Below are 21,449 nucleotides of genomic sequence, written 5' to 3'. Positions count from 1 at the left end.
AGAGCATTTGCCTTGCACGTGGGCAACCCAGTTTGATCCCCAGCATCCCATATGATTACCAAGCACCGCCAGAAATGCCCTCTGAGCACAGAGCTAGGAGTAACCCCTGAACATCGCTAGGTGTGACCTAAACACAAAAACAATAAAAACAAGGACAGAAAAGAAAGAAACCTGGGGCCGGAGCAATAGCACCATTTTAGGAAGTTTGCTTGAACATGGCCGACTCGGGTTCTGACTGACCCGGGTTCGATTTTTTGGCATATCAGGAGAGAATTCTTAGTGCAGATCCAGAAGTAACCCCCACGGCCACTGTGTGTGGCCCAAAAGTACACCCCCCCCCAAAAAAAAAGAAAGAAAGATAACACTCCCAGTAGGCTCAGGGAATCATATGGGATGCCAGGGTTGGAACCTGGGTCAACTGCATGCAAGGCAAATGCCCTCCCCATTGTGCTATTGCTCAACCCTAGGAAATGAGGTACTTCTGCCCCCCTCCTCCAGATTCCACAGGCTGGGTCTATAGCATCTTTTTTTTTTTTTTTTTTTGGGGCCACACCCGGCGGTGCTCAGGGGTTACTCCTGGCTGTCTGCTCAGAAATAGCTCCTGGCAGACACGGGGGACCATATGGGACACCGGGATTCGAACCAACCACCTTTGGTCCTGGATCGGCTGCTTGCAAGGCAAACGCTGCTGTGCTATCTCTCCGGGCCCGCATCTTATTGTGTGTGTGTGTGTGGGGGGGGTGGTTTGGACCATACCAATGGTCATACCAAAGTTCAGGGCTTACTCCTGCCTCTGCACTCAAGAATCACTCCTGGTGGTGTTCAGGGAAACCGGGATCAAACCTGGGTCAGCTGTTTGCAAGGCAAGTGCCCTCTCTGCTGTGCTATCTATTGCTTTGGCTCCATACAATGTCATCACTCCTCTGGTCTCTCTCTTCCCAGGAGGGAGCCCCCTACCCTGGGTCTCCTGTCAGTCCTGCTAAAAGGGAAAGGCCCTGCTCTCCTGGTCTGGCCCTTTAGGGGGCTGAGCCCCAAAGCCTATGAGAAGAGACAGGTTTTGTGAGGTGATCAGCTGCTGGATCCTCACATAGCCTTCTCTTCTGGGGACCCAAGGAAGACGGAATATCCCCAAAGAGGGGCACTGAGCAGGACTGTGAGACCTGGGAATGAAGCCCAGAGGACCTGTCTCTTCTCCCTTTCTTGGGTTCTGGACGGGAGTTGGGGAAGGGACGGTGCTGCCCAAATTCTGCCAGCCTGGCCCGACTATGATCCCCAGCACCCCCAGGGCGCCCTAGGTGGGGGAGGAGCCTGCAGCCCCCTCACCCTGAAGTCTATGCCGACGGTGGCTAGGAAGGTCCCGGACAGGAAGGCCCCGTCTTTGAATTGGATCAGGAAACAGGTTTTGCCGACGCCTGAGTCTCCCAGAAGCATCACCTAGGAGTTGGGGGCAGAGGCAGTTAATGGGGAGTTTGGGGTGTCCTGAGAGAAAGTACCAGATGGAGCATTGGAGGGTGGGGTGAAGCAACAAAGATGCTGATGGTGTGGCCAGGCACCCCACTTCTCTCTCCTCTCTCTCTCATAGGCTTTTCTCTGATCCCCAATCCTTGCCAATCCCTTGCGGGTCCACACTGAGACCTCAGCAGACACAGGTCCCAGATGTACTCAGACCCATTTATAAGGTTCAGATGGGGCATCATGCCCCGGGCACCCTCCCCCATACCATTCCAGGCAGGAGACACGGGGGGGGGGTGGATGTCCAGAAGGAAAAACACTAATTGGAGGCAGGGTTCCCCAATTCCAGAGTATCCCAGGTTTGAGGGTGTAAAGACATAGTCTAAAAATTGTGTGTGGGGGCTGGAGCCTTGGCACAGTGGGGAGGGCGTTGGCCTTGCATGTGGCAGACTAGGGTTTGATCCCAGCATCCAATAGGGTCCCTTGAGCCAGCCTGCCAGGAGTGATTCCTGAGTACAAAGGCAAGAGTTACCCCGTTCACAGCTGGGTGTGGGCCCCCTCAAAAAATCGTGTGTGTGTGTGTGTGTGTGTGTGTGTGTGTGTGTGTGAGAGAGAGAGAGAGAGAGAGAGAGAGAGAGAGAAAAGAGAGAGCGAGTGAGCGAGAGAGAGAGAGAGAGAGAGAGAGAGAGAGAGAGAGAACACATTTCCTTATAAATTTCTTGTTCTGGAATCATACCATATCATACCATGTAGTACTCAGGTTTTAGGGATCCCTCTGGTGGTGCTCAGGGAATCATATGGGATGCTGGGGTTCGAGCCCCGGTCAGCCACATGCCAGGCAAAGCACCTTCTCTACTGTACTGTGACCATAGCCCTTGATTTTGCTTTTGGATCACAGCCAGTGAAGTTCTGTGCTGCTATTGGTTTGGAGTTGGGGAGATCATTCATGGTTGAATTGGGGGAGACCTGGTTGATCCTGGGAAGGGACCTGGGGCCCTTCACGAAGCCCTTTCCCCAGCTGGACGGTCCATTTCTGTTTACAAAGGAGCTGCGGGTTAGGTCTGGAGGAAAGGGACCAGTGGGTGGTGTTTAGTCTGACATTCTTTCAGCCTGGAGCTCTGGGGGAGGGAGTGTAGGTGGGCGTGTTTCTCCCCCATCTTGGGTCAGTTTTGGCTCTGCTTCTCTGGGGGGCCAAGGCAGAGGGCGGGGGAGTCGATTCTCCCATCAGTCCTTCCTCTAGGGGAGCCGAGGTGTGGACCTAAGTCTGGCATTTCCCCAAGTGACCTCCAGACGCTTCAGTGGGCGGAGCAGGGCCACCCTTGAGCTCTGTCTGGGGCTGTGACCTTCACCACGGAGCACTTCCTGCTACAGGCGTAGGGTCCTGATGAATAGGGGTTCAGGACCAGGCAGGCTGGTCATTTGGTTTGCAGGAGACATCGTGGGAGGGAGGCAGTTTGCCAAAGCCCTAATACTTGGTTTCCTACAGTGGCTAAAAAGGGGGGATCGTTTCTGTTCTATTTGGGGGTGCTCAGGGGCAGCTCCCAGCTCAGCTGCTGATTGTTTAGGAGATTCTGCAGAGCTGGGGATCGAACTTGAGAAACTCCTGCATGCAAAGTTCATTTGCCTGGGCTCTGAATGCTCTCATCCTGGGACCATTTCTTGAGGACTTTTGTGTGTGTGTGAGTGTGTGTGTGTGTGTGTGTGTGTGTGTGTGTGTGTGTGTGCGCACGTGTTTGGGCCCCACCTGAAGGCCCTTGGGTGTTACTCCTGGCTCTGTGCTCAGAAATTACTCCTGGCGGGCTCAGGGAACCCTATGAGATTCAAGGGATCGAATCCAGGTCTGCGGCATGCAAGGCAAAAAGCTTCCCGCTGTGTTATCACTCCAACCTCTCTTGCAAACTTTTCTAGGTGACATGTGGCCAGAACTTAGAGGAATGCAGGGGTACTTGCTGCCTCCTTCTGTGTTCCCCTCTCCTCTCCCCTCCAGCCAGGTCCCAGGTCCCTGCAGCTTTCTCCTGTTCTTTTCACAGATGGTACTGCTTGGGGGCAGGGCACCCCGGGACTTCTGGCTGCTGCCTTAGACAGACCAGGACGTCCTCTGGGGCCTGCAGTGGCCCAGCCCTCCCCCGTACACCCCAGAAGAAGGAGAGGCAGTGGGGGGGGGGGAGGCCCAGACCTGTGTACTTTCCAGATCACAGCTGCCTTGAGCAAGCGATGCCACCAAACACAAACAGCTGGTCAGCCCAGCCCTCCGCCACCTCCTAGGCAAACAGCCAGCTGCCTCGTCAGCCGCCTGGAGGTCAAGGGGGGGCCTCAAGTAGCAGCCCTGTCCTCTCCCCCAAAGACACAGGGGCCCCCATTTCCTGACTGTGAGCCACACAGGACGCCTATCTCAACGGCTGGGGGCGGGTGACTTGCTCTAGGCTTCCCCTCGAGCATGGTGTGTGTGTTGTGTGTGTGTGTGTTGTGTGTGTGTGTGTGTGTGTGTGTGTGTGTGTGTGTGTAAGGCCCCAGCTCCGGTGTGCAGTGTATGCAAGGCGCCTTCAAGGGCATGCCCACACCAGGAGAGGTTGGCACCCTGCACACCACATCCCACAGCCCCCCCAAGACAAGCCTCTGGAGGGGCATACCTCCTGGGCCCTGGTACCTGCCCGTCCTCAGTGCCAGGTGGAAGGCCTGGGCGCCTCTTCTGACTCATTTCAGGCAGCTGTGCAGAGGGGAGAAGCCCTGAGCTCTGGCTGAAGTGCTCCCAAGAGAGCAGGGTGAAAGGGAGTGGGGGGGGCGCCTTTGCAGCTGCCCCCTAATACCAAGATTTTTCTCAGGTCCTAAAAATGCCCAGATGAGCCTGCATTTCGGGTAGCAGCTTCCTCGTGGAAGAAAGAAAGGTGCCAGGCGGTGAGTGCAGGGGTGCAAACAGAAGGGCAGGATCTAGGGGTGCTGCTGGAAATGGAATTATTTTCTCACTCTGTCCCCACGTCTCAGCTGGAAAAAGAGCATGGACTTCCGACAGCCCTGTTGCCAGGGCGCGCCTCTCCAGGTATCCCTGCCTCCTATCCCCCGAAAAAGAAAACGGGGTGCAGGACTGTCCTTCAGACCCACCCCCTACCCAAGAGCCTGGCTCCTGGGCATTCATCTCGCTTGCATGTGGCAGAAGAGACCTGGGTTGGTCCTCAGGGCCCTCCCGATCATCCCCGGGGTGCCAGATCCCGGGGGGTAGCCGGGGCAAGGGCCTGGGGCTCCCCACAACTTTTCCTCCCGACTTGGAAGATCTGGATGCACAGGGGAGCGCAGAGCCCGATCCCAGACAGAAAGAGGGGCCCTGGGAGAAAGAGAAAAGGGGGTGTGACCCCGAGAGCAGGCAGGTTTGGGGGAGCCCCAGCAAAGGGCGTAGCGCCCACCCACCTTGCCCGTGAGGTCGTAGGTCGGACTGCAGGGCAGGGCGCGCTCGGGGGTCCCGCGCTCCCGGGTGGCCGCGGAGCCAGACGTGCTGATCATGGCCTGGGCGAGCGGTGAGAGCGGGGACCCGGTGTCTCAGGCGCCCGGGAACGGCCACTCCCCCGGCTCCACCCCCCGGCCCTGCCCGAACCCCGACAGGCTCCTCCCTGGGGCCCAGCAAGCTCCCCAAGCTGCCCGGGTCAGAGCGACGGTCCCCACCCGAGGATCCACGCCTGCTCTGCGCTCCGAGGACACGATCCAGCTCGACCCAGCCCCAGCTCCAGACCCTCCAAGTATCAGCTGGAATTTGGGGGCCCCAGGGGCAGCGGTGCCTGCAGACACCCCATCTCCCTGCAGCTGGGGAAGGTCAGGCCTGGCCTGGAGGGCTCCCAGGAGGCGCGAATTCTCGCTTCTATTGCGCGGAGAGACCAGCAGAAGGCGCGCGAACCCGACAGCAGGACTTGGGGAGGCAGGTGGCCTCGGGGGGCGGGTACTGAGGTTGGGGCCACCCCTGGGCTTAGGGGTGCGGTGGCTGGAGGAGGCGCGCATCCTGCGGACTTTGCCCAGCAGTGTCTCTTTTGCTAATGTCCCCCACTTAGGTCTTTCCGGTTTCCCCCCTTTTTTGCACCCTTCCTGCCCCTTATAAGACACTATCTTTTCCCTCTTCCAGAGGGGTCCCCTGCAACAGTGCTTGAGTTCTCACACCCCATATCTCCCCCCGAACTATTGATCTGAGCCTGGAATGTCCCACCATACCCCAGTCTCCTAGGTGACCCCTTTTATTCAGGGGTTATTGAAAACCAGGGATGTCCTTATTCAAATAGGCTCCTTCTCTGTCATCAGCTCTCTCAGGGGCTTTGGGACACAGTGGTGCATTAGGAAGCGGCTGTTTGAGGGGTCTAGGTTGGGGGGGGAGTGTGAGGCTCTGGGCAGATGGAGTTTAGGATTCTGATAGGCTCAGTGGGGTCTGAACACAGATCCATTCGTGACTTTGGACTTCAGCTGTAGCCCAGTCCTCATCTGCTCCTGCACATTCAGACTTCTGTATCTCTGCAGGTGCCCCTCCATGAAAGAGGGTTCAGGGGTGCTATTGCCAAAGAAGCCCATGCATCTGGTACTCTAGGCCCCAGGGACCCCAGAGGTCCATAAGGAAGTCTGCAGGGGTGTGTTCTCAAGTAAAAGTTGAGGGACATTGGGGTCAGAGCGGTGGCACAAGCAGTAGGGTGTTTGCCTTGTACTTGCTGACCTAGGACCTACCTCGATCCCCCCGGCAAACCATATGGTCCCTCAAGCCAGGACAGATTTCTGAGCGCATAGCCAGGAGTAACCCCCTGAGCGTCACTGGGTGTGGCCCGAAAACCAAAAATAAAAAAGTTGAGGGACATGAGAGAGATCAAGATAGAGGGACAGGAAGTGACATGGTCTTCCTTTTGGGGTTGCCTTTTGTCCCCTAGCAGCTCTTCAAGATATGCTAAGACTTCTCCTTCCACCATGGGCCTTCAGGATCCAGAACATGATTATTTAGTCGCATGGTTGCAGGTTGTGGTGCCAAGGCAGCAATGGAGCCGGTGTCAAGAGGAAGAGGAAGCCCTCTGGGGACAGGCCAGATTGGAGGGACAAGGACAAGGACCCCTGAAAGTGGCAAGCATAGAGGGCGGGCGCCCCCCTGTGGCCTCTTCATGGAATGATCGGAGGCCGCTTGTCTGAGGTGCTCAGATCTCCCATGTCTGTGACTCCACCAAGACCCTTTGGAGCCCCAGTGGTGGTGGGTGGGAAGGGCCAAGGTTGTCCACCAGGTGAACATTCCAGAAAGAATTGGGAAATGGAAATACAGTCTTTGGCATCACTTCAGAAAGAAGTTCACCAACATGTTTGTTTGTTTTTCGGGTCAGACCGGTAGTGCTCAGGGGCTCAGATATCGCTCCTGGCAGGCTCCGGGGACCTTATGGGATGCCGGGATTTCAATCACCATTCTTCTGCGTCTAAGGCAAAAGCCTTACCACTGTGCTATCTCTCTGGCCCCATTACTAATTTTCAAACACACACCCTACACCTCAGACTCACACCATGGAAAAACAAATACCTTTCACCACACACACCTCACATCTTACCAGGACACATGCCTCTCACATCACATCACACACACACACACACACACACACACCTCCGATAAACCTGTAATAAATACATCTAAATTGTATGCCTCACTCATATTTGCCTCACGGCAATCTGAGACCGGAAATTGTACTGGAAGCATAATTTTGTATCATGTTATAGTCTCACCTACCTCATGGCACAACTGTGCAGGCCCTCTTCTCCCTCCATGGAAACACACCATTGTGTCCCCAAGTGGAGCCTTAGGGCCCTGTGTTTGCTGGACTCAGACGTGACCATGGTTCTTGCTTAGCCCCTGGTCCAATGGCCCCCAATGGACAGTCCCAGGAGGGCCCAGGGGAGAGAGGCACATGTTCAAGGCCCAGGCCAGGTTGCAGGGCCATGGGGCTGGGGTCGGGCAGGGGGAGAAGAGGGACAGGAAGTCTCTGGAAAGTCCTGCCTGGAGCCAACTCTGAGTTGGGTCCCAGGAGATGAAGCTGGAATGGAGTTGGGTTATGGGTGGGGCTTGTGTCAGCACTTGGGGAGCCTATGTCTAGAATGTTCTTCAGGCCTGGCCTCTCCATATTCCCTGCTCCCCCCACCCCCATACACAGACTTATGCTTCCAGTACCTCATTTCTAGGAGCTTCGAGTGTTTTCAGTGGGGACGGGGGAGCCCCAGGAATTGGGGGAGCAGGAGGACAGTATGCTGGCCCTTGGCTGTCCTTGGTTGGGGGCTCCCCTGAGGGCACCGCTTCTGCCACTAGCCCCATCCCTGAATAGCCCCTGATCTCCGAGTTCAGGTCATCATGGCCTTGGTTTACCTTCTGCGCTGAGTTGGAAGAAGGTTCTGGATCCCCATCCCCCGGCATCGTTCCTCCTACCTGCTCCATTCCCGGCTGCCCTGGCCAGTGGTCTTTGTCTGAAAGTTCTTTTAGGACCCCAGGGGAGCAGGCCCAGAGCCAAGGTGGCCCAGCTGGTGCTTACTGTGAAGCCGATGCCCACGGTGGCTGCGAAGGAGTGTGGCAGGAACTTGCCCTGGTCGAATTGCACCAGAAGAGATGTCTTCCCCACACCGCTGTCACCCACCAGGACAGTCTGTAGGAAGTAGAGAGAGAGAGAGTGAGAGATGCGGGAAGCAGAGAGAGGGGTCCTGGAGCTGCAAGGGGGCATGTACATACACAAAGCTGAGCACACATATGAACACATGTGTATGCAGACACCTGCATACACACAGGCACACCTGCGCATAATACACCTTCATGCAGATATATGTCTGTATGTACACACACCTGTACATACATCTGCACACACCCACACACAGATGTACAAGTACATACAACCTGTATATGTACCACACCCTCACACCCCCATACCTGTGCACACACCTACAAATACCTACATACCTGCATACATGCCAGCAATGCCTGTACAACCAACAAACCCACATTCTTGCACATGTAGCATGAAATAATTAACGATGATGCTGGATGGCGGTGGATGGAGGCCTTTGTGCTTAGGCCCCAGCCACGTGGCTTCATCCCCCATCCAGCTGGCAAGTTCCAGGCCCAGGTAGTTGGCGTAATCAAGACTCACTCACACGCAGGCTTCAGGAAGAATTATCTTTATTCATGCCCTAGCCACCACAGGTGTGTGGCCTATGTTAACCTTTTAAGCATTCGCCCTGCATCTTATCTCCTGTTAGCCATCTTCCCTTTGGGCTCCATGCGGCCCAAAGATCCAAAAGCCAGGAAGCCAAGCCGGGCCAAGAGAGAAACGGCAAAAGGGCAAAGAGCCAAAAGGGGCGAATTCCCTTGGTCCCAGCCTTATCTACCTTTTTCCAAACCCCTCCCAGGAATGGGAGGGGCTTGCAGGTAAAGTTACACCTACTATCCGGTTCAGACCCCTCCCAGAAATGGGTGGGTCTTAGGGTACACCACAGCACACACCTATACACACACCCGAATACACATCTTCACACCTGTACATACACCTGCATACACCTGTACACATAATACCCACACCCCTGTACACAACTACACACATTTAAAAACACCTCCACCCTTGCACAGACTCACATAGCTGCAGACACCTAGGCACACCTGCATATAAAATGGTACCCAGCAATCAACCCCAAACAAAGGCGTTCTCCCAACTTCCTCTTCCTGGTAATTAATAAAGAAAACAGCTCTGGGCCAAAGAGATAGCTTGGAGGGAAGGCATTTGCCTTTCATGCAGAAGGTCATTGGTTCAAATCCCAGCATCCCATATGGTCCCCCCCCCCCCCCCCCCCCCGAGCCTGCCAGGAGCGATTTCTGAGCATGGAGCCAGGAGTAACCCCTGAGCACTGCCGGGTGTGACCACCCCCCAAAAAAAACAAAAAACAAAAACAACAACAAAATAATAAAGAAAACCGTTCTGGGGCGGGAGAGATAGCATAGAGTGAGGCGTTTGCTTTTCATGCAAAGGGGCAGAGGTTCGAATCCCAGCATCCCATATGGTCCCCCGAGCCTGCCAAGGGTGATTTCTGAGTGTAGAGCCAGGAGGAACCCCTGAGCGCTGCCAGTTGTGACCCAAAAACAACAACAACAACAAAACCAAAGGAACGAAAAAAGAAAACCGTTCTGGCTGTCTGCTCCGGCAGAGGGAGTAGGAGGTAGAGAGGCTATGAGTTGAAAAGCAGACTGACTCCGACTACTACTACTCCAACACCCACACACCTGCACACATCAGCAACACCGGTACACACCTGTATACACCAGTACACACCTACTGGTCGACACCTGGACACACTTATATACTGGCACACACATCTGCACACACCGCCACAACCCGCAGCACCTGCAGACACACCAGTATATACACTTGCAACAAACCGTACACACACCTGCAACAACCTGCATATACCAGGACACAGCCACACACACCTGCACACATCTGCACAATGTTAATTGGGACCCCCATGGAAATAGGGTACCTATGCACACAGACCCAAGAACCAGGTCCCCAGCTCTGAGATGTCTTACCACCCGGAACCCCTGCAGTCACTCTCTGTTCCTGACCTGGGAACCCCCGTGTTGGCTCAGGGAACGTCAGGCCTTGTCTCTGGACATGAAAGAAGGGGACCCTATCCCCACCCTCACTTTATTTATTTATTTATTTATTTATTTATTTATTTATTTATTTATTTATTTAGTTTTTGGGTCACACCTGCAGGGGTTACTCTTGGCTCTGCGCTCAGAAATCGTTCCTGGCAGTATGGGATGCTGGGATTTGAACCACCGTCCGTCCTGGATTGGCTGCTTGCAAGGCAAATGCTCTACCACTGTGCTCTCTCTCCACACTCCCCTCAACCTCACTTTCTGAGGCTTCTGTGCCCCCCACACCCAGTTCGCAGAAGCAGCTGGTTTTGCATTTCCCCAGGAGGCAAATTTCCCCAGGAGGCCCCCTCCTTCCTCTTTCTGGGTGATGCAGGAGTGGGGAGTGGCTGAAGAAGGAAGCAAAAGTGAGAAAGTGAGTGAGCGATTGAGAGTGGAGGACAGAAGGTACAGGACTCTAGCCTTTCTGTCCTTGCTGCGGGGCTGTGCCTACCCTTGAACCTGGAGAGATGTGGCTGTTTAGGCTCCTCGTCCTCCTCCTCCTCTGCTGCCTTTCACGTGAGTCAAGCCTGGCTGGGACCAGAGGCTCTAGGGGTCCTGCTGAGAATCACCCAATTTTACCAGGAGCCCAATAGATGTGAACTGGAATTCATCAGCTTATAGGAATGGGGCCGGTCCTGAGAGCAATGACCCCAGAAAGGGTGAGGCATGGGGGTGAAGGGGGGTTCATCAGGCAGAGCTCCTAACACACAGCTGGTGGTTCCAGGGGACAGTGAGATCCCAGGTCAGGTGGGGAACAGTGGGGACACAAGAAACCAGCATCTGCTCCTCCTGCCTCTGCCCAGGGGAAGGCGGGACCCTGGAATGGAGGAAGGGGTGCAGGCAGGAAAATGCCCAGTGATAGGAGATGATGGAAGGGGTTGAAGGCCTGGGAAAAGACTGGGTGAATTCTGGTTGGTTCCGAGAAGCAAGTTTGTGGGTCAGTTGATTCATCTGATGAGCTCAGAGACTTCTGGTCTTGTATCTGTCTTCATGAGGTGGTGGGGATGGAACTTGGGGCCCAGCAAGCAGGTGGGCCCCAGCTCTGAGCCATCTTAGAGGTGTTGTCCTGACCTGGTAGCACTCAGGGCTCAGTCTTGGCCTTCTCCCCTCCCCAGGAACATCTCTCATCTGCTTGTAGCCTTGTAACCTGAATCTACCTGCCCTCTAGAGTCTTCTATTCACTTTCCCATCCAACTTGCACATGGGCTGTTGCCCCAATTCTTTCCTCACATTGTTTGGATCTTTGGATCATCCCCAGTATTGCTCAGTGGTCAGGCACCACTCTTGGACCTATTTGGGCACATTGATGATGCCAGGAATAGAATTGACATTGGCACATGCGAAGCCAAGAGACTCCCCACTGTACTCTCTGGCCCCAAACAATTTTTAATTTTGTATTTGGGAGCCTCACCTGGCAGTGCTCAGGGAACCATACACTATGGAGGACTTATCCCTGGGCCTCCCAAGGGCCAAACATGTTGTGCTCTGGCCCTTTGCATAATCTTCCTGGGTTCATTTGCGATTCTTGACAACATTAAATGGGGCTCTCTCAGGACCCACAATCTTATTTCAAGGTAAAAACCGTCAAAGAATGACAATCATTTGTTCACACTAAAAATTATTTCTTGGGCCTCTTCTGATCTGAAATTATCCTCAGCCCCAGTTGGGCTACCAAAATTTCCTTTTCTTTCTTGGAGTCTCCTCCTCTCTCCTACTTTTTTGTTTTTGGGCCACACCTACTGTGCTCTCAAGAATCACTCTTGGCAGGCTCTAGGAACCATCTGGGATGCTGGGAATTGAACCTGGATTGGCCTGTGCAAAGCAGATTCTCTCCCCACTGTGCTATTACTCTGGTCCTGCTCTCCTAATTTTCTTCACTAGAAAAGCTGTACTGTTTCTGGTCACATGATTCACTTGGTCCCGTGCACAAAAAACCTTTTGATGTTACTTGACCTGGAAGTCAACAGGAAGTCAGGCACCATCCTAGGGGATGTGGTCTAACCTCCCAGAGGGACAAGGGGCTGATCCACTGGCCTTGTGGCCATGGTAAAAGGAGCCAGGGACCAAAGGCTACATTCTGAGCAAGCCCAGAATATGAAAATCTGGACTCAGGTCTATTAGAAACCAACTGTTTAGTCAGTTAGAAACCAACTAGCATGGTGCTTGTGGTTACACTTCAGGGTTAGGAAATGTTCGAAAATAAACTACACTATTTACATACTTGGTGACTATTCAAGGAGCCTGGAGCTGAGAGACAGGACAGAGTGAATGAAGGCACTTGCCTTGAATACAGCCAAGTGGGCCCACTCATTGTATAGGGTCTCCCCTCACCTGTTCCTGGAGACACCCCTGAGCCCAGAGCCAGGAATAGCCCATGAACACTGTTGGACCCTGAACAATGGGGCCGGAGAGAGAGCATGAAGGTAGGGCATTTGTCTTGCATGAATAAGGACAGTGGTTCAAATCCTGGCATCCCATATGGTCCCCTGAGCCTGCCAGGAGTAATTTCTGAGCATAGAGCCAGGAGTAATGCCTGAGCACTGTCAGGTGTGACTCAAAAACCAAAAAAAAGGGGCCGGGCGGTGGCGCTGGAGGTAAGGTGCCTGCCTTGCCTGCACTAGCCTAGGACGGACCGCGGTTCGATCCCCCGGCGTCCCATATGGTCCCCCAAGAAGCCAGGAGCAACTTCTGAGCGCATAGCCAGGAGTAACTCCTGAGCGTCACAGGGTGTGGCCCCCCCCCAAAAAAAAGCCCCTGAACAAGCAGAATCAAAGACAAAATCAACCCCCTTCAACCATCTCACCCATCTATGCACAGGCTTTGGAAAGGGAGAATGGCATCAAGTCTGAGTTGTCTCTCTTTTTTTGGGGGCGGTTGTGGGTTTTAGTTTTTGGGCCACACCCAACAGTGCTCAGGGGTTACTCCTGGCTCTGCATTCAGAAGTCACTCCTGGCAGGCTCGGGGACTATATGGGATGCAGGGGATTAAACCCAGATGCCCCGGGTTATCTACGTACAAGGCAAACGCCCTATCGCTGTGCTATCACTCCGGCCCCATGAGTTGCCTCTTTGTGCCATCAATAGAAGGAAAGTTGTGGGGGTGTAGAAAGAATTGGGGGGCAGTGTGCTTCTGGGAGTGTGTCTGGCCAGTGCTGTGTGTGTGTGTGTGTGTGTGTGTCACTCAGAGGTTGTGTTGTGACCATTCACCTCATAACCCCTGGTTTGTGGCTTTCTTGGACTTGATTTCGAGCATTCATTTCACCATGCTTCAAAACAGAAACAGAAACTTCCAGTGAATGACCTATGTGTCGCCTTGGCCAGTGAGACTCGGATGTGTGTGGGATTTTAGGGGATAGTGGTTTCAAATGGGGCCAGGGAGATAGGAACCCCCAGGGGAGGATCTTCTGAGTAGCAGGTCTGGTTGGAGCAGCTTTCTTTTTTTTTTTTTTTTTTGGTTTTTGGGCCACACCCGGTGACGCTCAGGGGTTACTCCTGGCTATGCGCTCAGAAATCGCTCCTGGCTTGGGGGACCATATGGGACGCCGGGGGGATCTAACCACGGTCCATCCTAGGCTAGCGAAGGCAAGGCAGGCACCTTACCTCTAGCGCCACCGCCCGGCCCCATGGAGCAGCTTTCTAGGCTCAGGGAGCTGTGGGCATTAATGTTGGGATGCATTTGCTCTGGTCCATTTGTAGAAGAGAAAATTTCTTTTCTGGTCTTCTCCCAGTCTTGCCTGGGAGGGCGACATTAATTCTTTAAGGAAGGAGTTTTAGGGAAGGAAAGAGATTGGGGGGACTACAAGACTGGGAAAGCAGAGCTGGGGGACTGGAAGTGGTTTTCGAGGATACTCCAGTTTCTACCCAGAAATGGAGAAGTCACTTGCATGTGAGAATTTGGGGTTCAGATCGATGAGATAAGGAACACACGTGCTAGATTTGACTTTTCTATTTTTGGAAGGCCACACTCAGTGGTGATCAGGGGTTACTCCTGGCTCTGTGCTCAGAAATTACTCCTAGCAGGTTTGGGAGACCATATGGAATGCTGGGGATCAAACCTTGGTAGGCAAGTGTGTAAGGCAAATACCCTTCCTCTGTATTATCATACTGCCCCCCCCAAATGTTCTTCTTTTGCAATCTCGAGTCCTCTCCTAATTTGAGAAAAGAAACCTATCCTGTGTCATCTGACCCAGTGCTAACTCACCTCCCAAGAGATCATCATATATGTGTCATGCTGGTTGGGGCCAGAGAGATAGCACAGTGGGTAGGCCATTTGCTTCACACATGGCCAATCCACGTTTGATCCCATAGGATTCCCTGAGTCTACCAGGAGTGATTCCTGAGCAGATTCAGAAGTAACCCCTGAGCACTTCCAGGTGTGGCCCAAAAAAAAAAAAAAAAAAAAAAAAGTATCATGCTGGGGTTTGGGCTTTTCAGGATGCTGGGCATCAAACCCAGGGCCTCACAGTGCATTGTTTTGTGACCACCAAACCAAACCAAACAAATTAAAAATTCTTTTCAGGCCACACCCGTTTGATGCTTAGGGGTTACTCCTGGCTAAGTACTCAGAAATTGCCCCTGGCTTGGGGGACCATATGAGACGCCGGGGGATCGAACCTTGGTCCTTCCTTGGCTAGCGCTTGCAAGGCAGACACCTTACCTCTAGCGCCACCTCGCTGGCCCCTAAATTTAAGTTTTTACAAAATTTATTTGTACTTTGGTCTGGCCCCATAAAAATTTAAAACTTTTTAAAAAAGAAAGTTGATGGTCCCTTGAACCTGCCAGGAGTAATTTCTGAGCAAAAGCCAGGAGTAACCCCTGAATGTCGCTAGGCTAACCCACCCCCTAAAAAAGTTCTTCCCAGGGACCAGAGTGATAACACAGCAGTAGGGTGTTTGCTGTGCACACAGCAAACCCAGGACGAATCCGGGTTTGATCCCCGGCATCCTATGGTCCCCAAACCTTTTTTTTGGGGGGTGTTTGGGTTACACCCAGCAGCGCTCAGGAGCTATTCCTGGCTCTACACTCAGAAATCGCTCCTGGCAGGCTCAGGGGACCATATGCTGGGATTCAAACCACTGTCCTTCAGCATACAAGGCATGCAAGACCTTACCTCCATGCTATCTCTCCGGTCCTAAGCCTGTTAGGAGTGATTTCTGAGCACAGAGCCAGGAGTAATCCCTAAATGCTGCTGGATGTAGCCCAAAAGCAAAAAAACCCAAAAAACCCCAAAACACCAAACCCCCCCCCAAACTTCTTTCTAATCTTTCCCTTTCTCCCTGCAGAAAATGAGGCCTGCACTGCCCCTCCAGGAAGTTGAGGGTAGATTTTTCAAATAATTGGCTCTTTACACCAGGGAAGCTGTGTCTAGGAAATGGCATAGTTTTTGTTAAAATTATTTATTTATTTATTTATTTATTTATTTATTTATTTATTTATTTATTTATTTTGTTTGTTTTTGTTTTTGGGCCACACTCAGCAGCGCTCAGGGGTTACTCCTGGCTCTGTGCTCAGAAATCGCTCCTTGGGGCCGCCGAGGTGGCGCTAGAGGTAAGGTGTCTGCCTTGCAAGCGCTAGCCAAGGAAAGGACCACGGTTCGATCCCCCGGCGTCCCATATGGTCCCCCCAAGCCAGGGGCAATTTCTGAGCGCGTAGCCAGGAGTAACCCCTGAGCATCTAACGGGTGTGGCCCGAAAAACCAAAAAAAAAAAAAAAAAAAAAAAGAAATCGCTCCTGGCAGGCTGGGGGGGACCATATGGGATGTCGGAGATAGAACCCGGGTCTGTCCCAGGTTGGCTGCATGCAAGGCAAACGCCCTATCGCTGTGCTATCTCTCCGGTCCCTCAAACTGCATCTTGTGAGGAAGAGGGTACCCCAAGCACTGTCAGGAATGCTTTCTGAGTGCCAAGTCAGGTGCACCGCCAACTAAGACCACAAAATAAAGAAGCAAAAACTATATTTTTGGGGACAGCTCCATGGGCTGTATGGAGGATCAACACAAGGGGTACCCAGGGATCAGTGGACACTCCCCAAATCCCTCCCCCAGAAGCTTGATGGCATTCAAAGAGGGTGTGTTGGGTCCGGAAGAGATAGCATGGAGGTAAAGCGTTTGCCTTGCATGCAGAAGGTCGGTGGTTCGAATCCTGGCATCCCATAGGGTCCCCTGAGCCTGCCAGGAGCGATTTCTGAGCATAGAGTCAGGAGTAACCCCTGAGTGCTGCCAGGTGTGACCCCAAAACAAACAAACAAAAACAAACAAAAAACAAAGAGGGTGTGTGGGAAATAACAGCTCTGGGGGATGCGGGGTCCATAGCACATGGCACAGTGGGCAATGTGGCATTGAGGAGCTTCAATAAACACAAGGGGGGTTTATGACCAACCCAGGAGAAAGTGTTGTGATCATTGCAATGTGGGTGCAGCCATGGTAGGTAGCTCCTATTACTCAAGCAAAAGCATCATCTGTCGCCTCAACTGCCTCATCCTCACCTGTCACCCATCCTTCATCCCACAGTCCCCCAGGACTATGGGGGACCAGATTTCATCAGATCTGCCCTGCCCAAGGGGTCGCTAAGGGACAGGCTGAAGCATCCAACTGGGGAGGGTCTAGGGGGCTGGAAGGAAGGTGCTGCTCCTGCTCAGTGTCGATCTCATGTCTGATTCTGCTGTGGGGTTCTAGGAGGTTGAAAGGACAGAAGGGGGGGACAATGGGAGAGGAGGGTCCCTGGCTCTGAGTCTCTCCCTAGGAGGACAGGGTGGGAGTGAATTCCTGTGCCAGGGCAGTGGTGCTGCCCTCAGCTGGGAGGGGACAGGCTTGTGCCTTTGTTTTCAGGCTTGGCTGCCGTCCGTGGACCAGGAAGTGTAAGAGGCTACGTTGGAGGGTCCTTGAACGTGACCTGTGACTATGATGCCGGGTATGAGAGCTACAAGAAGTGGTGGTGTCGAGGAGAGAGCTGGTATTCCTGCAGGATCCTGGCACAAAGCGCTGGAACAGAGAAGGAGGTGAAGAAGGGCCCTGTGACCATCAGGGACAGCCATAGTCAGCGCAGGTTCAGCGTAACCATGGAGAGGCTCAGATTCGATGACACAGACACGTACTGGTGCGGGATTGCAAAATCTGGAACTGATCTGGGGGACGAGGTGAAAGTATTCGTGGTCCCAGGTAGGCAACTGTGTGTCTCATGTCTCTAGCCCTGTTCTAGGGTCCCTGTCCTGACCCTTATCTGTCACTCTGAGAGGATTGTACTGGGAGCTGAGTGCAGGTCTCCTGGCCCAGGTGACCACTAGGGCGTCTCTCACAAATGATCTGCGACTCTTAGACCCCCAGGTGGGACCAGCCTTCCTGAACTCATCGCTTTCCTCAGCACAGCTCAGGTCTGAGCCAGGCTCCAGAGACCAGAGCAAGCTCCTGGGTGGGCTCAGGTACCCAGGGAACCCCCTGTATGACAAAGACATCAAAAGTAGCCCCCAGAGTCAGAGACCTCCCATGAACAGGGGCTCCAAAGCCCTCCAGACTATGTCCTTGCTCTTCTAGACACTAGGGATCCCGAACTGGAACCCCACAGGACACAGGGCTAGAGGAAGGGCAGCAGAGTTGGGGGGAAGTGGGGGACCCAGGTCTAGAGGAGGCTTTGTCCTCCAGGGCTACACTTGCGGGGCCAGAGTCCAGGGGAGCCCGATGGGTCTCTGCTTCTGCCCAGCTGCACTGTCCCGGGTCTCCATGACGCGGACTCCTGTGTGGGCAGCAGAGCACCAGCCCACATTGGAAGCACAAGGGGCCCTTCTGGGGTATTGGGACCCCAATTCTGTGTGAAGCTCCCCTCCTAGCGGCTGACAGTTCCCTCGAGGGAGCCTCTGCGCAGACAGGAGCACCCAACTCAGAGTCCTTGAAGATGAGGCAACCCTGAGTCACCCACGGCTCCCTCTTGGGGTTGCAGAATCTGGGGAGGTGACTTTGGGGTGGCTGAGCCTCAGGAAGGGGGAAAGCCCAGCGGGTTTTTGCTGCCCTGCCCTGAGCCTCCCACCTTCTAAGCCTCCGGGTGCCCAATCCTGTGTCTGTCCAGCACCGACTACCACAACCACGACGACGACCACCACCACGACCACGACCACGACCACCACCACGACCACCACGAGGGCACCCACAACATCAACCCTCCCAGAAGAGACCCGCCTCCACTCCAACACCATGTAAGCAGTTCTGATGCCTCCTTTCCTCTCCCCACACCCTTCCCTTCTCCCCTCGTTTGCTCTTTCCTTCTGTCTTCTCCCCTTTCCTCTTCTCACTTTCTCCTCCTTCCCTCTCCTCCCCTTCTTTCTCCCCTTCTCTCCTTCCTCTTCCCTTCCCTACCCCTTCCTCTCTCCTATCTTCATTTCCTCTCCATTTCTCCTCTTTTTTCCCCCTCCTCTCCTCTCCTTTCCTTCCTTCCTCTTCTCTCCCCTCTCAATCCATCCCTCCTTTCCTACTTTGTTGACACCAACTTGGGGTGCATCAGGACTGGGGGTTCCAGTGGAAGTAGAGGTGTGTCAGTAATGACGGGGCTGTGGCCTGCCTGCAGCTGGTGGGTGTCTACAGTCTGGGGTGCGGTCTCCCAGTCATGAGGTTTGCTCTTATTTCCAGGGGCCTCCCCGAACACCTGCTTCTCTCCATCATCCCTGCTGCGTTGCTGCTCCTCCTGCTGGTGGCTGCCTTGCTTGTTTGGAGGAAGATGAAGCGACAGAAGAAAGGTGAGTGCTGGGAGGAGGGGAGTGTGTGAGTCTGATGGCATCTTGGTTGGGGACCCTCTCTAACCAGTGGTTCCCCAGGGGGGAGACACCACCCCAATCAATGGTCAGTGGTGTCTGCAGAGCTGGAGAAGCCTCGGGTGGTTGTGGAGCCCAGAACAGACACAGGCACACATGTGAATGTCTACCCAGATACATCAGATGCACGAGCATACATGAAGACAGCACATACATGGGCTGGCATCTTTGCAATCCAATCATGTAGTTAACACATGTGTTACACCCCATGAACGTGCCCTGCATCAGCTCAGCACACAGTGCTCAGGGAACTGCATGACATGAACAAAATCATGTCACAGGCACACACATGTGGATATGCACATACATGATCAGACACATGATCATAGAGAACACAGGGGTGTGAGCACACACATACACTCAGCTGACACATGCATGTTGTAAATACATGAATGGGCACATGGCACATTGTGCACAGAAGCACATACAGAGGAATGCATGGGACACCCTTCCTTCCTTCCTTCCTTCCTTCCTTCCTTCCTTCCTTCCTTCCTTCCTTCCTTCCTTCCTTCCTTCCTTCCTTCCTTCCTTCCTTCCTCCCTCCCTTCCTTCCTCCTTCCTTCCTCCCTCCTCCTTCCTCCCTCCTCCTTCCTTCCTTCCTCCTTCCTTCCTTCCTTCCTTCCTTCCTTCCTTCCTTCCTTCCTTCCTTCTTCCTTCCTTCCTTCCTTCCTTCCTTCCTTCCTTCCTTCCTTCCTTCCTTCCTTCCTTCCTTCCTTCCTTCCTTCCTTCCTTCTTTCCTCTGCTGATGGGGCCCCTGGATCATTTCCAGTGATACTCAACTGCTTGGGTCTATTGGTGCTGGAGGACACTAGAACCACACCAGCAATGTTTAGGGAACCCAGGGCAGGAAATTGATCCTGGACCTCCACCTGTCAGGCAGCTGCTTCAGTTCTTGTGCCCTCTCTCCTCACCCTGGACAAGGTCTCTAATACTTTTTTCTTGTCTTCCAGCTGCTAGAGTCTCCCCAAAGCCGGTAAGAGACTTGAGGTCAAACCTGAGACACCACCTGCCACTTTCTGAGCACCCCCCCATTATTTGTTGGTGCCCTGAGTCCTGGGTCATGAAGCAAGGAGCCATGAGCCCTTGTCCTGGGAGGATGGGCTGGAGAGATTCTGGAAAGGGCCAGAAACAGTGGGACTGGGATGGGGAAGGCGAAGAAGGAGGAGAAGCCAATTGCTGAGGGGACAGGAAGGTGGTGTCAAGAGGCCAAGTGTCTTTTTGTGAATGAGAACCCCGTGTTCTCTTTCCCCTATGCCAGTCCCCTGACAGCGAGCTCTGCTATGCCAACGTGTCCTTCCCCGGCACCAGGACCTCCCCCAGCTCCTTGCAGAAGGAGTCCATGAAGCAACCCCTCTCAGGCCAGCTGAGCCCAGCAAACGTGGCTCAGATCCACCTGGTGAGTACTGGGTGCTGTGGGGGATCAGAGCTGCTGTGACCCCCCCCCCCCATTTGAGGATGAGCATTGCAGTGGTATCACAGGCTGGACCAGGCAGCAGCCATGGATGCTGGGGTCCCTTAACACCCTCTCCCTCGGTGCTGACTCTTCAGAAATGTCCCCACATTAGGGCTCAGCAAGACACCCAGACAGTCCAATGTGGTTCTTATGCAGTGGCTGGGCTAGGACACAATAATCTTACAACCTGGAAACTGGCATATGGGGAGCTCAGGATGCCTGACAGGTGGTCCATGGGTCCAGGGCACTCTGCAGATGTTCCTCAACACTGCCTGTCTTTGCCCAGGAAGAAGAGGAGATCTTCTATGCGCATCTCACTCTGCAACCTTCTGACCAGGATCTTACTTATGCCAACATGAACCTTGGCATGATCCCCAGTGCCAGCAGGAACTCTGAGGTGGCTGCTGAGTACAGCAGCATCAGAAGGCCCAAGGCAGGGCTCTGAATACTCCCTGGCCTGCACCCTCAGGTGTGACCTTTACTCTGGGTATAGGGGGGCGTCAGGGAGTTCAACAGCAGTCTCCCCATCTCTTTTTCCACACACCACTTTGGAGGGTGGAAGCACCTAATGCCGATGAGAATAATGACAGTGATTGTTTTCTTCCTGGCATGTTGGCTGGAGAATGAATCTGAAGATCTCTGTTCTCCAGTGCTGGGCTTTAACTCAGGCCTCATACATGCAAGGCAAGTGCATGATCTTCTGAGCTACATCTGGGACTCAAGACATCTGGGTCTATCTAGGGACTACCCTGGGAGGTATAGACCTGGACTGTGAGCTGAGCAATGAACTTAATAAACTCAAGGATTCAGGTGCCATCCCAGGTCCTGACAGATCCACTGGATCCTTCAACAAGGGGGCAAGAGTCTATGAGGCAAGATCATGTGAAGTCATGAGACAGCGAAGAAGAGAAGCCACCAGGAACCATGTCCATGATCATGGACCGGGAAGCCAGGGATGGTCCTTCTATAGCTCAGGGAGGAAACACCCCAGCCTGTGGCCCCCATCAGGCTCCCCTAGACCCAGGATATAGTAAAAGAAACCCACCTTGTTCCTAACATCAAGATGCCGCATTCTGGCCAT

General features: G+C 53.7%; 3 protein-coding genes across 8 annotated transcripts in view; 2 read left to right on the top strand and 1 right to left on the bottom strand.

The window, feature by feature from the left end:
* The window catches only part of FADS6 (fatty acid desaturase 6), a 1,183,177-nt gene that overhangs the window by 136,164 nt on the left and 1,025,564 nt on the right, over positions 1–21,449 (top strand). The gene's annotated exons all lie outside the window — the stretch shown is intronic.
* Positions 1–21,449, top strand: part of HID1 (HID1 domain containing) — a 994,098-nt gene that overhangs the window by 198,895 nt on the left and 773,754 nt on the right. The window lies entirely within an intron of this gene.
* The window catches only part of RAB37 (RAB37, member RAS oncogene family), a 42,170-nt gene that overhangs the window by 4,806 nt on the left and 15,915 nt on the right, over positions 1–21,449 (bottom strand). The window contains exons 2-3 of one of the 3 annotated variants that reach the window (XM_049769736.1): positions 7,968–8,078; positions 1,324–1,434 (exon numbers count right to left, since the gene is read on the bottom strand). In XM_049769736.1, coding sequence (XP_049625693.1) covers positions 1,324–1,434; positions 7,968–8,078 — 222 coding nt within the window. Of the gene's footprint in view, positions 1–1,323; positions 1,435–4,854; positions 5,101–7,967; positions 8,079–21,449 lie in introns of those variants that run through there. The other 2 variants (XM_049769747.1, XM_049769744.1) reach the window with 2 other exon arrangements.

The sequence above is a fragment of the Suncus etruscus genome, chromosome 1 (genome assembly GCF_024139225.1).
Source record: "Suncus etruscus isolate mSunEtr1 chromosome 1, mSunEtr1.pri.cur, whole genome shotgun sequence".
Taxonomy (NCBI): Eukaryota; Metazoa; Chordata; class Mammalia; order Eulipotyphla; family Soricidae; genus Suncus; species Suncus etruscus.
The sequence above is the reverse complement of the archived record's forward strand: the minus strand, read 5'-3'. Positions and strand labels throughout refer to the sequence as shown.